This window comes from Plecotus auritus (genome assembly GCF_963455305.1).
Source record: "Plecotus auritus genome assembly, chromosome: 9".
Taxonomy (NCBI): domain Eukaryota; kingdom Metazoa; phylum Chordata; class Mammalia; order Chiroptera; family Vespertilionidae; genus Plecotus; species Plecotus auritus.
The window spans coordinates 150,353,095-150,368,862 of record NC_137783.1 but is presented as its reverse complement, the minus strand read 5'-3'; the positions used below and the strand labels follow the sequence as shown (position 1 = coordinate 150,368,862).

The window sequence follows — 15,768 nt, the reverse complement described above, 5'->3', positions numbered from 1 at the left end:
TTTGGATCTGGAAGTTCCTTTGTGGGTAGGTTTTTACAAAATATATTTTTTAATTTATTTCAGAGAGGAAGGGAGAGGGAGAGATAGGAACATCCATAATGAGAGAGAATCGTGGATCAGCTGCCTCCTGCATGCCCCCTACTGGGGATCAAGCCCACAACCTGGGCATGTGCCCTGACCAGAAATTGAACCGTGACCTCCTGGTTCATAGGTCAACACTCAACCACTGAGCTTTAATTTATGAATTAAATTTCTTTAATACACATAGGACTATTCTGTTTCTATTTCTTCTTGAAACATTTTTGCAACAGCAGGCACGATTGGCTTATTGAAAACACTTAACCACCTTGTTTGTGGTAAAGACCTATTGATTTTGGGGTACTCACCATGTGCTGAACATTGTGCCTGACCTACACAGGCATCATCTGTAGGTGTCACCATCATTGTCTCTGTGACACAGCAATCAGTGTCTCTCCTTTGCTTCAGCACATAAGCTTCTTCTGAAAGTGGTAGAAGGGCTGAGGTCCTCTGTGCTGGTGACATGTGGAATGAAAGGCAGATGACACCTTGAGGTAAGTTGCTCAGCCTGACAGAGGCCTATTTCCCTGAGCAAACACTTAACACCCTTCAAGCCCAAATCCTGGAGCTAATGTAGAAGGGTGGGCCCTGGCTTTTTTCTCTGTGAGCCACTTTTCTCTGACTGGGGCTCTTTTATTATTATTCTTTAGAAGATGTTTTATTGATTTTTATTTATTATTATTATTTTAAATATATTTTATTGATTTTTTTACAGAGAGGAAGGGAGAGGGATAGAGAGTTAGAAACATCAATGAGAGAGAAACATCGATCAGCTGCCTCCTGCACACTCCCTACTGGGTATGTGCCCGCAACCAAGGTACATGCCCTTGACTGGAATCGAACCTTGGACCGTTGAGTCCGCAGGCTGACGCTCTATCCACTGAGCCAAACCGGTTAGGGCTGTTTTATTGATTTTTAGAGAGAGAGAAAGAGAGAGAGAGAAACATCGATCAGCTGCCTCTCATGTGTGCCCCGACCAGGGATCAAACCCGAAACCTAGGTATGTGACCTGACTGGGAGTCAAACCCACTACCTTATGGTGTCCAGTACAATGCTCAACCAACTGAGCAACCGGCAAGGCTTGTACCACTTCTTCTTTTATCCATTTCGTCTGTCAGTGGACACTCAGGTTACCTCCATATCTTGGCCATTAAACAACGCTGCAACGAACACAGAGATGCATGTCTTTACTTCTGCTTATTTATTTATTGATGTGAAACATCCATTTGTTGTTCCTTTTATTTATGCATTCATTCGTTGCTTCTTGTATGTGCCCTGGCCATAGATCAAACCCCCAACCTTGGCATATCGGAACGACACTCTAATCAAAAGAGAGAGAGAGCTACCCAGCCAGGGCTAGCATTGTCTTTTCAATTAGTGTTTTGGGTTTCTTTGGATAAGTACTCAGAAGTGGAATTCCTAAGTTCTTTTTTATCTATTAAAGCCTTTGTTTTAAAGTCTGTATTTTGTCTGATATAAGTATTGCTACCCCAGCTTTTTTTTCCAGTTCCATTTGCATGAAATATCTTTTTCCATCCCTTTTTTTTTTAATCCTCACTCAAGGATACTTTTCCCATTGATTTCTAGAGAGTGAAAGGGAGGGAGGAGGGGGAAAGAGAGAGAGAAACATCGACGTGAGAGAGATACATCCATTGGCTACCTCCTGCATGTGTCCCTACTGGGGCTGGGGAACCTGCAACTGAGGTACATGCCCTTGACTGGGAATTGAGCCTGCAACCCTTCCGTCTGCAGGACGATACTCTAACCACTAAGAGAACTGGCCAGGGCTCCATTCCCTTACTTTTAACCTGTGTGCGTCTTTCAGTCTGAATTGTGTTTCTGTAGGCAGAATATTGGCCAAATAAAGTTGATAATTTTGTATGGCCCTCGAATGATGTCATAAAAATCCTAATGGCCCTTGGCAGAAAAGAGGTTCCCCGCCCCTGCTCCAAGTCTTTTCTCAAGTGATACAGTTCCAGCCGGGCCTGCCCTGACCCTATTTAAAATGGCAACCTACCTGCCCATCTCCTTTCCCTCGTGCATTCTTTTTGGTTTCCCCAAACACTTATCTGTCTTTAATATACTGAATAATTTACTTTATAATATATTTACTGTTTGTTACATACACTCTTCTTTTTCCTCCCAACCTCCAAGAATGTAAGCTCTATGAGGGCAAGGTTCTTTATTTACTGATGTATTCCACACTCCAGGAAGAGTACCTGGCACATGGTAGGAGACTATTAAACATTTGTTGAATGTCTGAATGAATAGTGTTGTGTTGTTCTTATAACTATAAACTTAACGTGCAAGACAACCCAGAAATATCCTGAGTCCCCCTAAGTAAGGAATGAAGTCCCTTCACAGTCCCACCGACTCCCAAACCTTCCAGACCCGCCCGCCGCGGAGCACGCGCAGTTCACTTCCATCGACACCTCCCACAGCCACCAGGACACTGAGTCCCGCCACCCGCAAAGCACAAACATTAGCACCAAGTGACCCGCGCTGCGCCCATGTGACTGGCGTCGCACCCGGTGAGCGTCACGTGACGGACTCAGCTTTCCTCCAATCGTTGTGCACGTTGTGGAGATTCCACCCAGGACCCGGCCCGAGATTTAAAACACCCCATTCTCCTGCCAGCCAGACGGGCCGTCTTCCCGCTTCCAGCTGGGCAGTGGGGTCTTTCAAAGGTCCTAGTCTGGAGTGGCATCGGGAAGCCCGGGCCTAGAACGCGCTCAGTCCCGGAAGTGACGTCTCCCAGAGGGGCCGGAAGTGGCAGTGGAGGGAGGGAAGATGGCGGAGGTGGTGAGTCCGGTGCCCGGGGCGGGGCGGAGGGAGCCAGGGGAGGTGGGTAGAGCCCGAGGACCCCCAGTAGCCGACCCTGGCGCCGCGCTGTCTCCCCAGGGGGAGATAATCGAAGGCTGCCGCTTGCCGGTGCTGCGGCGGAACCAGGACAACGAAGATGAGTGGCGTGAGTGACGTCGGGGGGCGGGGCTAAGCGACCTGAGGGCGAGGGGCGGGAGGGAGTCAACCGAACCCTCGGGAGGAGGAGGGACCTCGAGAATTCTGGGGCGGGCGGGGCGCAGATACACAGGAGGGGCGTGGCTTGTAGCGGCTCCGAGATGGATAGGGCGGGGCTTGCAGAGGGGGTGGCACTGGGTGACAAGGGGCTTGGGCGAGAGCTTCCTAGTGCTGGGGCTTAGAGATCCGGCTTGGGAGTGTAGTTCAGGTCACAGAAGGGTGGAGCCTCATGGCCTGACCCTTCTGTTGCCCCTATGCTGTTCGACAGCCCTGGCCGAGATCCTGAGCGTGAAGGACATCAGTGGCAGGAAGCTTTTCTACGTTCATTACATTGACTGTGAGTGCTGGGCTGGGATAAGGAGGGGCCGCTGGGTAGAGTTGGGGGATGGTCTCTGGCACTCCTTCCTGAGCCATCCCCACTGCTGCAGTCAACAAACGCCTGGATGAATGGGTGACCCACGAACGGCTGGACCTGAAGAAGATTCAGTTCCCTAAGAAAGAGGCCAAGACCCCCACCAAGAACGGACTCCCTGGGTCCCGCCCTGGCTCTCCAGAGAGAGAGGTGGTGAGTAGGTCCCCTACTTCACCTCTTCTCTCCTGCCTCCTCCTTCTCTCATCTCTTGGCTTCAGTGGTTCCTGGATGGGCTGGAGGCAGCACCCTCCCATCCTGGTTTCGGCTTGCAAAGGATGGGGACCAAATCGCAGATGTAGCTTCCAACGGCTATTCCTGTGTCCTTGAGAGGGTGGGGTTTGATGACTCCATGCTGAGGGGCCCCCACTCCCCTGCCCCATCCCACCACCATCCCCACCCCAGAGGAAGACCCTGGACCTATCTCTACAGCCGGCCTCCGCACAGGCCAGCGGGAAGACCTTGCCAATCCCGGTCCAGATCACACTCCGCTTCAACCTGCCTAAGGAGCGGGAGGCCATTCCCGGTGGTGAGCCCGACCAGCCGCTCTCCTCCAGCTCCTGTCTGCAGCCCAACCACCGCTCAACGGTACCCTCAGCAATTCCAGGGACCTTGCTTTCCTCTCAGGTCCCACCTTCTCTACCTTCTGACCCACCTTTCTTGGTTTCTCTCTGCAGAAACGCAAGGTGGAGGTGGTTTCACCAGCAACTCCAGTGCCCAGTGAGACAGCCCCAGCCTCAGTTTTTCCTCAGGTGAGCCCTCCAAACCACGTTTCCTTCCCTTCCTTTCTTCCACCTTCTGGTAGCCCCTTTCAAACTCATCTCACAGCCCCTTCTCTTCCTGTCATCTCGTGTACAGAATGGATCAGCCCGCAGGGCAGTGGCAGCTCAGCCGGGACGGAAACGAAAATCAAATTGCTTGGGCACTGATGAGGTAGGTCTCGGGAAGAGGGAGGCTGAGTGAAAAGGAAGGGACATAGACAGGTGGAGGGTTTAGTGGCTAGTTTATAAAAAACAAAAGTGGTGGGCAGCCGTGGTGGTGGTATTAGGAGCTAAGCAGAACTGGTTGGCAATCTTCCCAAAGTTCTCAATGAAAACTTTCTAAGTCCTGGTTTCTTTATCTGGAGTGGGGATTCTGTAGTACCTCCCCCACAAGGTTGCTGTTAGGCTTGAACAAGAGAACCTGGGGCGGGGCGCGGGGGGGGGGGGGACGAGCAGTGTGAGCTGTAGTCTCCTGTAACCCAGTGTCTTCCACTGGCCCTGGGCAGGACTCCCAGGACAGCTCAGATGGAATACCATCAGCTCCGCGCATGACTGGGAGCCTGGTGTCTGACCGGAGCCACGACGACATCGTCACCCGGATGAAGAACATTGAGTGCATCGAGCTGGGCCGGCACCGCCTCAAGCCGTGGTACTTTTCCCCGTACCCACAGGAGCTCACCACATTGCCAGTCCTCTATCTCTGCGAGTTCTGCCTCAAGTATGGCCGTAGCCTCAAGTGTCTGCAGCGTCACTTGGTATGAAGGGTCCCAGGGACTGCCCTACTACCACCCCCATCCTTCGCCACCTCTGATCCTCCTCTCTTCCTCAGACCAAGTGTGACCTGCGACATCCTCCAGGCAACGAGATTTACCGCAAAGGCACCATCTCCTTCTTTGAGATTGATGGACGTAAGAATAAGGTCAGTGACTGAGGCACAGTGCGGAGTCCTTGGAACTTGGAGTCTGGGGGAAGTCAAATGAGAAGCTTCTTCCTGCTTAGGAAAACACTGACCAGTCTGGCCAACAAGTTGGTCACCCCATTTTTATTGAGTTCCTGCCGAAGGGCAGGTGCTGGGAGATAAAAACATGACCAGGAATTAGACAAAAATCTCTGCTGAGAGCTCACAGTCCATGGAGAAAACAGACACACCAATTGCCACTTTATTTTTTTTTAATCCTCATCTGAGTACATTTTCCCCCCACTGATTTTTAGAGAGTGGAAGAGAGGGAAAGACAGAGAAATATCGATGTGAGAGAAACTCATTTGATTGGTTGCCTCCTGCATGCATGCCGACTGGGGCCTGGGTCAGGGAGGAGCCTGCAACTGAGGTACATGCCCTTGACCGGAATCGAACCCGGAACCCTTCAGTCTGCAGGCCGACGCTCTATCCACTGAGCCAAACCGGCCAGGGCCCAATGACCACTTTAGATTTCTCAGTGTGTTAAGTATCCTGAAGCAAAGGGTGTGTTATTAGGACCCAGAGGAGGTAGTCGCCAAAGCTTCCCAGAAGAGGTGACTTTTGAGCCTTGACATGAAGGACAAGGTGGTAAGGGACTCCCAAGCAGTGGGGTTCTGAAGGGCAGGCATGTGAGTAGGTGTGAATGGCAAAGAGCCTTCTGGTTGAAGGGCAGAGAGGATGCGGGAAAGCTGTTATAAGGGACAGAGCTCGGGAGGTGGGAATGAGGCCAGGTTGGGAGAGTTGGGGACACCTTGAGTTTGAAACTTCAAGCCTGCTTTAGTCTGTGGTTATGGGGAGGAAGGAGTAACCTGGAGGGACCGTTGAGAGACTCCCCCATTCCTGGGTCCTAGAAGGTGGTGAGGGAGAGGCAGGCACCTCGACGGGCAGGGGAGAGCTCTGGCTTGGGTGCTGGGGGAGCTTGAGAGGAAGAGCTGCTTTAACTGTTGTTCTGGATTACGGGTGGACTTGGCTTCTAGGTGGCAGTGCCCGGCATGTAGTTAAAAAGTCATGTCTTGCCAAAACCGGTTTGGCTCAGTGGATAGAGCGTCAGCCTGCGGACTGAAAGGTCCCAGGTTTGATTCCGGTCAAGGGCATGTAACTTGGTTGCGGGCACATCCCCAGTAGGAGGTGTGCAAGAGGCAGCTGATCGATGTTTCTCTCTCATCGATGTTTCTGACTATCACTCTTCCTTCCTCTCTGTAAAAAAATCAATAAAATATATTTAAAAAAAAAAGTCATGCCTGAAACGCAGGATAAATTATGTGCAGAGGGAAAAGAGCAAAATTAATAAGTTTTGGGGATAGGAGGCTCCTAAGGCTACTTTTTTCAGTTCCAGAATGCCTTCCCTCGGTTGTAGACTGAGTCAGTTCCCAAGAGGTGTGACTGTAGGCAAAAGAGTTGTATTTTTTGACAGCCAGACTCCTGGCACATGGGCGGAGCTTCTCTCGTAAGCCTCGTCAGTCTTCTTGGGTACGTGTCAGCTTGTTGGCTGTTGTTGACTATAGCAGAGGGCAGTGGAGGTCCCCCAGGGCTGACTTAGGCGGAGGCATGTCCACTGGGCGGGTCCCTGGGCTTCTCAACACTGCAGAGTGGCCCTGCCTGATGGAATCAGTCCGGTCTCAGGGAGGAATGCTTGTCACCTGTTAGCCTGGGCTACAAGCTCCTGGTGGACCCTGTCCCAATGGCCATGCTTGAATCGGTACCCAGAGCGGTGACAGGCTTTTTCCTTTGCAGAGTTATTCCCAGAACCTGTGTCTTCTGGCCAAGTGTTTCCTCGACCACAAGACCTTGTACTATGACACAGACCCTTTCCTCTTTTACGTCATGACGGAGTACGACTGCAAGGGCTTCCACATTGTGGGCTACTTCTCCAAGGTGAGAGCCATGCTGCCTCTCCCTCAGCCCTGCTCTGCCCTGGGCCAGGTCCCGTCCCTCACTCACCTGCCACTTTGCAGGAAAAGGAATCGACAGAAGACTACAATGTGGCCTGCATCCTGACCCTGCCTCCCTACCAGCGTCGGGGCTACGGCAAGCTGCTGATTGAATTCAGTGAGTACTTATGCTCATGGCCAGGGGCTGGGGGTGCCAGTGCTCCCATCGCATGTGCTGTGATTCTCAGCCCAGGCACCTTGGCCAGAAATCAAGATGGGACTCTTCCAAGATTCTTTCATTCTCTGGTTGACTGCCCTGGTCAGCTGCGGGGAGCACCGCAGGATTAGGTTCTCGGCCCCTCACTGTTCCTTGACCAAGGTTCTAAGCATCACCCAACTTTCCCCAAATTTGACTCATATCCTGCCCAGGGCCATGAGCTGAAGCCGAGTGAGCCACTGTTGCTCATCCCTCTGCTACTGTATTGTCATGCAAGTTCCTGGATGAGGACCAGTTGTTTCCGGAACTTGGTAGACAGATGTTCAAAATGCTGCTAATTCAGCAAAGAGGTGGAAACACTGACTTGCATGGTTATGGCCCATATTCCTCGTATTCCGTCAGGTCAGTCTCTTAAAGCCCAGAAGGGTCTCTGCCCCACATCCTTCATGAATTTTTCAGTGTCTCCTCCAATCCCAAGTCTCCTGCTTCCCAGCCTCCCTCTCCCATTCTGTTCAACTCACCGTTCACTGAGCTAGCCAAGCTCTGAGCTGGAAGACGGGGAGGGAGCCTTAGCTATTCGGGAAAGACAGAGGCTGGACTTGACCAGGGCATGGCCCGCTTGGGAAATTTTATTGGTAGAACAATGCTACGATGGGGTCACATCTTTAGAAACCCTCAGCCTGGTAAAGCAGGTGATGCTTAAAGCCCTGGAGGTCAGACCTCAATGGAGAGGGGGTGCGGGCAGGGCTACCCAGGAGGTGTGCTCAGTTTGGCAGGCAGGGTGGGAGGGTGTCAGGAGGGGCACTGGTGAAGGGCTAGGTGTTCCCCACAGCTGAGGAGGCCAGTGTGGTGTCCAGCTGATCTGTCAGGACTTTACACGCACCACGACCCAGCGAGGTTAAGTAGGAACCCAGTGTGTTCGTCCTCTTCGTGCTTCCTCTCTCCAAGCACGATCCTCTGTCCTCACACCGGCTTTCCTGGTGGAAATCATGAGGCTGGGCAGGAGGGCCAGACTGGCTGGTAAAGATGAACCGAGAGGAGGAAAGCAGAACGGGCTGTGGTGCAACACGAAGCGGTTATGACTGAGGATGAGGAAGGGTGGAGACATCCCAGGGCGACTGAAGACTGCCCGAGAAACGTGAGGCCATGCAGTGTTTTGCAGGTCTGAGTTCTCACCAGGAACTGCCAGTGCCCAGTGCAGGGGTGGGCAAACTTTTTGACTTGAGGGCCACAATGGGTTCTTAAACTGGACCGGAGGGCCGGAACAAAAGCATGGATGGAGTGTTTGTGTGAACTAATATAAATTCAAAATAAAGGAGCGGAGGGGAGAGCAAGAGAACCGGATAGAACAGCCGGATCCGGCCCGTTCGCTGTAGTTTGCCCATGGCTGGCCCAGGGTCAGCAGGAGCAGGCGAGAGGAGGGCAGAGCAGTCAAGTGGGAGGGAGCTTCGAGAGGGAGGACTGTCTTCCCTGACTTGGGAAGCGCTTTGGTGCTCCTGGCAGCCTCACAACCACCTGGTCAGCCCAGTCTTAGAGCTGCTGTGGTCTCAGGTCACAGCCAGGGGGAGCACCTCAGGCCTGGTCCACAGGTGGAGTCTGCTCTGCTTCCCTCTTCACACACCCAAGTACAGAGGGAGTGTGGGGTGACACAGGAAAATTGGAGGCACTTTTTTTCTAGAAGCCATTTTCTCTGCCTCCCTGTGCCCCACCTCTAAACCCTTACCCTAACGCTATGCTACCACCCCTCCTAGCTGGTTGTAGCCACTTCTCTTAGTGCCTTCAGCACCCGCCACCGTGCTTGGCACACAGGTGAAGAGTGTGTGCTCACTAGTCCTTCATGAGGAAACTGAGGCACAGAGCAGACAAGCCACACACCCTGTCACAGAACTGCCCCATAGCAGGGCCTGGATGGGAAGCAGGCAGTCTGCCTCAGCATTGGTTACATGAAGCTGTGACCCTGTCCTCAGTCCCTTCCTCCCCAACGCTTTAGGTTATGAACTCTCCAAAGTGGAAGGGAAAACGGGGACCCCTGAGAAGCCCCTCTCGGACCTTGGCCTCCTGTCCTACCGAAGCTACTGGTCCCAGACCATCCTGGAGATCCTGATGGGACTGAAGTCTGAGAGCGGGGAGAGGCCACAGATCACCATCAAGTGAGCCTGGCCCCACCTACCTGGGGGTGCATGGCATGGCCTGTGTTCCCAGGCTTTCTCTCACCCTGAGCTCCTGGGGCAAAGATGAAGGCCCCAGGGGACCTGATCTTTGTCCTCCCGCAGCGAGATCAGTGAGATCACCAGCATCAAGAAGGAGGATGTCATCTCCACCCTACAGTACCTCAACCTCATCAACTACTACAAGGTAGGGGGCGGGCAGGGACTGGTGTGTGGAGGTGCAGAGTGCAAGCCCCTGGGTTGACCTGCCTTGTCCCATCTCCTGCCCAGGGCCAGTACATCCTCACACTGTCAGAGGACATCGTGGATGGGCACGAACGGGCTATGCTCAAGCGACTCCTCCGCATTGACTCGAAGTGTCTGCACTTCACTCCCAAGGACTGGAGCAAGCGGGGGAAGTGGTGACCAGGCACAGCCCATGGTAGCACCAACAAAGCTGGCAGAACTGGAGCTGACAGCCCATCCCACCCCCACCAGGGCCCCCAAGGGGGACACTAAGGGAGACGGACCAGGCTGAGGACAGTTCCACAAGGAGAGGGCAGGCCTGGTAGGGGCTGGTTGGTGCCCAGCACCAAAGTGAGCTCAGGGCTCAGGTCACCTCGAAGGCCAGCTGGCTGCTGGCTGCAGGCCCAGGCTTGCTGTGAACCAGGGACCAGAGGGAGCCAGGCAGACGTGTACAGTGAGATGGGAGTGGGGGCACTCTGTACAGAGGGTTGGTGGCTGTAAAAAAAAATTGTAAAGTAGGAGTTGGGGGTGGGGTGGGTATTGGCTACAAAATTCTGGCCTCTCGCCCCAGTGCCCGTCCTGCCCCTGTGTTTCCCCCCGTACCCCCTCCCCCTGTAATAAACTCTTTCTATGGGCCAGAGCCATGAAATGTTCTTGTGGGAGAAAGAGCAGCTCCAAGGTGTGGGCAAACTCACGGATGCTGTGAAAGGGCTCATTTATTGGGGTGATGGAATCAGTGGGTCCAAAGTGGAGAGCTGGTTTATTGGGGTGAAGGGATCGGTGGCTTCCAGTTTCAAGCTCTGGTTCTCAGTCCTGCGGCACCTGTGCATGGATCTGCAACCGGAATCCCTTTTACTACTGGATTTCTGAGATGGAGTGGCTGGGGGTCCACGTACTCTGGAGGGACCCAGCTCCTCAGAATGGTGGCTCCTTCTACGCAGGCCAGAGAAGGGTGGTGGGGGAGCCACACAGCCCTAACCCAGTCTAACTTTCCACTTAGAGCCAGGCTCCATCAGCCCACTGTACCCAGCAACCCTAAAGCCCCAAGGCCACTTAGGGGCAAGACTCTAGACAGCCCAGTAAATAAACAAGCCTGAGACGGGCAATGGATGGGCCTGGAAAGAAGCGGGCCCACAATCTACTCACCGCCTCGGCGAGGCTGGGCCAGGTCAGGGCCGCACGCACTTTGGCATCCGGGCCGGGGATGGTCTCCAGGCCCCACAGAGTGAAGCGGCTGAAACTGGCGGAGGCGCGAATAAAGCGGTCCTGGGGGAGGCGCCAGGCTCAGCATGGGGCCGCCGCTCCCGCCCGCACCTCCTGCTACCCCTATGCCCCTGTGCTCACGAAGTCCCGCTCCAGCGCCTCCGGGGGTTCCACCAGGTCCTGCTCGTCATTGTCTAATCCCGCTGAGAAGTCATGCTTCCCCACCGACTTCTCTTCCATCACCATCACGTATCCCAGCAGGCCGGGCGGCACCTCCACCTCCTCGCCCCGTAGACTGCGGCCCCGAAACGACACTTCGAGTCCTGAAGAAGGTGGTCGTAGGGCCTCAGTGAGGGCCTGGTCCATGCCCAAAGGGGCAACCCCGGTGGCGGCTCTCCCGCCGCCTCCGGTGGACCACGGTTCCCAGGAGCCCTCGCGCCCGTCCTCGCCGATGAGAGCGCGGCGCCGGCGCGGGGGCTACCGGGAGCCGTAGTCCAGCCGCGAGCGCTCACCATCGGGACCCTGACGGATGGCCGGGGTGAAAAAGCGCCCCACAGGGGCGGGCCGGTTAACCCGGACTTCACAGGGCAAAAGGTGCAGCGTGACAGGCGCGGCGTTGCGCAGAGTGACGGGGCGTAGGTGGATGCGGTGCTTCTCCACGTCTTCCTCGTCGCCGCTCTCCATCCTCTGCCCAGTTTCCGTGGCTCGCTGACTGAGGCCAGAGCTGGCGCGTAAAGCGCGCGAAGCCTGTCGGGAGCCCTTGGACAGTCAGCGCAGAGCCCACTGGGAAGCGTAGTCTTTTCTGACTCTTGCAAGCCCCACCTCCCTCTGTTTAAGTCCCAGTTTCGTTTTTCTTCTTGAAAACTATTTTTTCTCTTTTTAAAACATTTATTGCCCATCTGGTGTGACTCAGTGGTTGAGCTTTGACCTATGAACCAGGTCACAGTTCCATTCCCAGTCCCAGGACATGCTGGGGTTCGGGGCTCAATCCCCAGTAGGGGGCGTGCAGGAGGTGCCCACTCTGATTCTCATCATTGAAATCAATAAAAACATATTTAAAAAAAAATTATTTACTTATTTTAGAGAGGAAAAGAGAAAAAACAACAACTTGTTGCTCCACCCATTTATGCATCTATTGGTTGATTCTTGTATGTGCCCTGACTCGGATCAAACGCAACCTTGGCAACCTTGGTGTATAAGGACGATGCTCTAATGGTTAGAGAGTCTAACCAACTGACATACTGGGTCAGGGCCTTGAAAATTTTTTCAATGGTATATTTTTTATTTTGATAAAAATGTGTTTGCTATTACAGTTAACATATGATATTAGTTTCAGGTGTAGAATGGTACATTCTTATTTTAAAAAATTAAAATTATTCCAACAATACATTTTTTATATTGATAGGGAGGTTTAAATTTTACTAGGGATATCAACTCTTCCTCAAATGAATTGAAGATATTTTATTCTTTAAATATATTTTATTTATTTTTTTACAGAGAGGGAGAGGGATAGAGAGTTAGAAACATCGATCAGCTGCCTCCTGCACAGCCCCTACTGGGGATGTGCCCGCAACAAGGTACATGCCCTTGACTGGAATCGAACCTGGGACCCTTCAGTCCGCAGGCCAAGCCACTGAGCCAAACCGGTTAGGGCTGAAGATATTTTATATGAATTTGTGGTTTGTCTTCCAAACCTGTGTATTTTTATTTTTATTACACAGATGAATTTATTTTGTGCAGTCAAATTTACCAATCTACCAATCTTTTATTTTTAGGTCTTTTAGTTTTCACAATACTTTTTGGGTTTCTTAACTCTTCTCTAATGTTTATTTATATAGCTATGTTCTGTCAAGTTCTCTCAAAAAACAAACACAGCCCTGACCGGTTTGGCTCAGCGGATAGAGCGTCGGCCTGCGGACTGAAGGGTCCCAGATTCGATTCCGGTCAAGGGCATGTACCTTGGTTGCAGGCACATCCCCAGTAGGGGGTGTGCAAGAGGCAGCTGATCGATGTTTCTCTCTCATGAATGTTTCTAACTCTCTGTCCCTCTCCCTTCCTCTCTGTAAAAAAATCAATAAAATATATTTTAAAAACAAACAAACACATATGAACTGGTGATCAAGATGAAAATTGCATTTAATTCATTGATTTGAGAAAGAGAAAAACATCCCCAGACATCGGGAGCTGGCCTTGGCGTTCTGCTGAACATGAACGATTCCACAGATGATCAGACAAGGTCACGAGGGACCAAAAGAAAAGCAAGGTCACTCTGTAATCACGGGAACATGGACAAAGGCAAACATTGTCCAAACCACAAAAAGGACGAAACATCCCTCTATCGTGGATTATATGTGATTTGCTTCTTTACCAATTATAGCTTTAGCCTCCATCTAGTGAAGATGTTAACATTATTATATAATAGAAATACTTCCACTTCCTAACAGCACCAATCCAAAGAAAAGCCCCACTTCCTTAAATCCTCCCCCAAATCACCTAACACAAGCACAGACCCTATAAATCCTTCCTAACACCCACTTATTGAGATGCCCCACAGTGTAAGAATAATACACCCATTCATTCAGCTACAGACGTGTTCCTGGTCTTTGGCTAGAGAGTATTGACAGATTAATTTAGAGAATCTTGTTTTAGTTTTCTATCAAGAATAAGATACATAACCCTGGCTGGTGTGGCTCAGTTGGTTGAGCGTCATTCCAGGCACCAAAAGGCTGCCAGTTCAATTCCTGGTCAGGGCACATGCCTGGATTATGGGCTTGATCCCCAGTAGGGGATGTGCAGGAGGAGGCAGCCAAATGATGTTTCTCTCCCTCCCCCTCTCTAAAATCAATTTTAAAAAGTTTAAAAATAAGATACATAGTACCAATTACATCTTCTTTTATGTCTGTACAGTTGAGGTTTTCTTAATACTTTTTTATTTTTTAAAAAAGTGTTTTAATTGATTTTTACAAAGAGAGAAAGGAAGAGGAAAAGAGAGATGGAAATATCAATGAGAGAGAAACATCATCGATAGGCTGCCTCCTGCACGCTCCCCACAGGGATCTGAGCCTACAACTCCGGCATGTGCCCTGACCAGGAATCGAACCAGCGACCTCTTGGTTCCTGGCTCGACGCTCAGCTGCTGAGCTACACCAGCTGGGCAATAGTTATATTTTAAAGTATATTCCCAGATCTCTTTTTCCATTTTACCTTCTGATTATTACATATATATCAGAGGTTGGCAGACCTCACATATGGTCTCTGTCACAATTGCTCAACTTTGTCATTGTGGCATAAAAACAGCCATAGACAATATGTAAGTGAGTGGGCATGGCTGTGTTCCAATAAAACTTTTTTTAAATTTTTTTTATTGATTTCAGAGAGGAAGGGAGAGGGATAGAAACATCAATGATGAGAATCATTGATTGGCTGTCTCCTGCATACCCCCTAATGGGGATCGAGCCTGCAACCTGGGCATGTGCCCTTGACTGGAATTGAACCCAGGACACTTCAGTCCGCAGGCTGACGCTCTATCCACTGAGCCAAACCAGCTAGGGCCCAATAAAACTTTATTTGCAAAATCCAGCAGTGGGAAACCAAAACATTTGGGTGACTCACTTTATTGCAATATTCGCTTGATTGCGGTGGTCTGGAACCAAACCCCAATATATTCAAGGTTGCCTTATTTTGTGTCACTCAAAGAATTTGTCCATTTATCAGATTGGGGGCATAGAGTAGTTCATACTATTTCATTATCCTTTTAATGTCCGTGGGATCACTAGCGATGACCCCTCTTTCATTTCTGGTATCAGCAGGCTCCTTGGAATGGGTCCAGAGTGGAGTATTAACTGTCCTGTGAATGTTCCCCAAAGAGCACCCTCTGCAGGTAGAAGGCAGCACTTCCTTTCCAAACCATACCTATCCTTGCCCAACAGGCTCATGAAAAGGTCGAAATGGGAGGCCCTGGCCATGTAGTTCAGTTGGTTAGAGTATCGTCCCAATACTCCAAGGTTGCGGTTCAATGTCCAGACAGGGCACATGCAAGAAGTAACCAAGGATTTTCCTAGCCAATGTAAGCCCACACACACATATCATTTAAAACATGACACACAGAATGAAGAACAAGATGCATCTTCTTAAACCTGGAAAGTATTCTGCTATTTAAATGATGTACAAATGAAAAATAAAAAAGTGACCAATAAATGCATGAATAAGTGGAACAAATCGATGTTTGTTTCTCTCTTCCCTCCTCTATCTCACAAATCAATACATTTTTTAAAATGTTTTTTATTGATTTTTTTTTTTTTTAGAGAGGGAGAGAAACATTAATTGCTTCCAGCATTGAACCACAATCTGGGTATGTGCCCTGACGGGGAATCAAACCAGTGACGTTTCAGTGCACGGGATGATGTCCAACCAACTGAGCCACACTGGCCAGGGCTCAAATCAATAAATTTTAAAAAATGTCATGGATGAGGGATGGACGTGATGCATGCTGAGCTCAACATGAATTTCTCCTCAGCAAGGCTGATCTATTGCCACAGACAAATGTCTAATGTCCAGGAGAGACCAGCACTGAGTTCCCAAATAGCAGAATATAACCCAGGAGACCAGCCAGACGCTGTCTCAGGGTAATCACATCAGACCCTTCCCATGATGAAAGGGGCAGAATTGGCTGCTCCAGGACACGGCTGTTTTCTCTGACCATATTGCCGCAGCCATTATTTTCACAGCAGTATCCCACTCCCACCCTGCCTCACAGCACTGCTGCCTAGTGTGACAGCTCTTCTGGTTACAAAGGAAGGAATGGGACCAGAACCGTGGGCATCCCTGGCCTCACCCTGCGCCTCTCTTCCAGAACAGCAG

The 15,768-nt window shown here is 51.0% G+C and overlaps 2 protein-coding genes across 17 annotated transcripts; one reads left to right on the top strand and one right to left on the bottom strand.

The window, feature by feature from the left end:
• The first annotated feature begins 2,602 nt into the window (after nt 1-2,602).
• KAT5 (lysine acetyltransferase 5) lies at nt 2,603-10,351 on the top strand. Of its 4 annotated transcripts, XM_080688713.1 has the most exons (14): nt 2,603-2,880; nt 2,980-3,046; nt 3,365-3,433; nt 3,525-3,661; nt 3,938-4,093; nt 4,183-4,257; nt 4,364-4,438; nt 4,773-5,021; nt 5,096-5,185; nt 6,959-7,099; nt 7,180-7,273; nt 9,303-9,462; nt 9,586-9,667; nt 9,751-10,348. In XM_080688713.1, the coding sequence occupies exons 1-14, from the start codon at nt 2,869-2,871 to the stop codon at nt 9,883-9,885; spliced, it is 1,542 nt and encodes a 513-aa protein (XP_080544839.1). In that variant the 5' UTR covers nt 2,603-2,868; the 3' UTR covers nt 9,886-10,348. The 4 variants fall into 4 exon arrangements, with proteins under 4 accessions (XP_080544839.1, XP_080544841.1, XP_080544838.1 ...); XM_080688715.1 differs by lacking the exon at nt 3,938-4,093 and having other exon boundaries at nt 2,609-2,880; nt 9,751-10,351; XM_080688712.1 differs by having other exon boundaries at nt 2,854-3,046; nt 9,751-10,345.
• RNASEH2C (ribonuclease H2 subunit C) lies at nt 7,913-11,651 on the bottom strand. Of its 13 annotated transcripts, none has more exons than XR_013961670.1 (5): nt 11,421-11,640; nt 11,050-11,231; nt 10,852-10,971; nt 10,401-10,539; nt 7,914-8,325 (listed from the first exon to the last, which is right to left on the bottom strand). XR_013961670.1 is itself a non-coding variant. In XM_080688726.1 (4 exons), the coding sequence occupies exons 1-4, from the start codon at nt 11,590-11,592 to the stop codon at nt 8,300-8,302; spliced, it is 504 nt and encodes a 167-aa protein (XP_080544852.1). In that variant the 5' UTR covers nt 11,593-11,651; the 3' UTR covers nt 7,913-8,299. The 13 variants fall into 13 exon arrangements, 11 of the variants coding, with proteins under 11 accessions (XP_080544852.1, XP_080544842.1, XP_080544848.1 ...); XR_013961671.1 differs by having other exon boundaries at nt 7,921-8,329; XM_080688726.1 differs by lacking the exon at nt 10,401-10,539 and having other exon boundaries at nt 7,913-8,329; nt 11,421-11,651.
• Nucleotides 11,652-15,768: the final 4,117 nt, after the last annotated feature.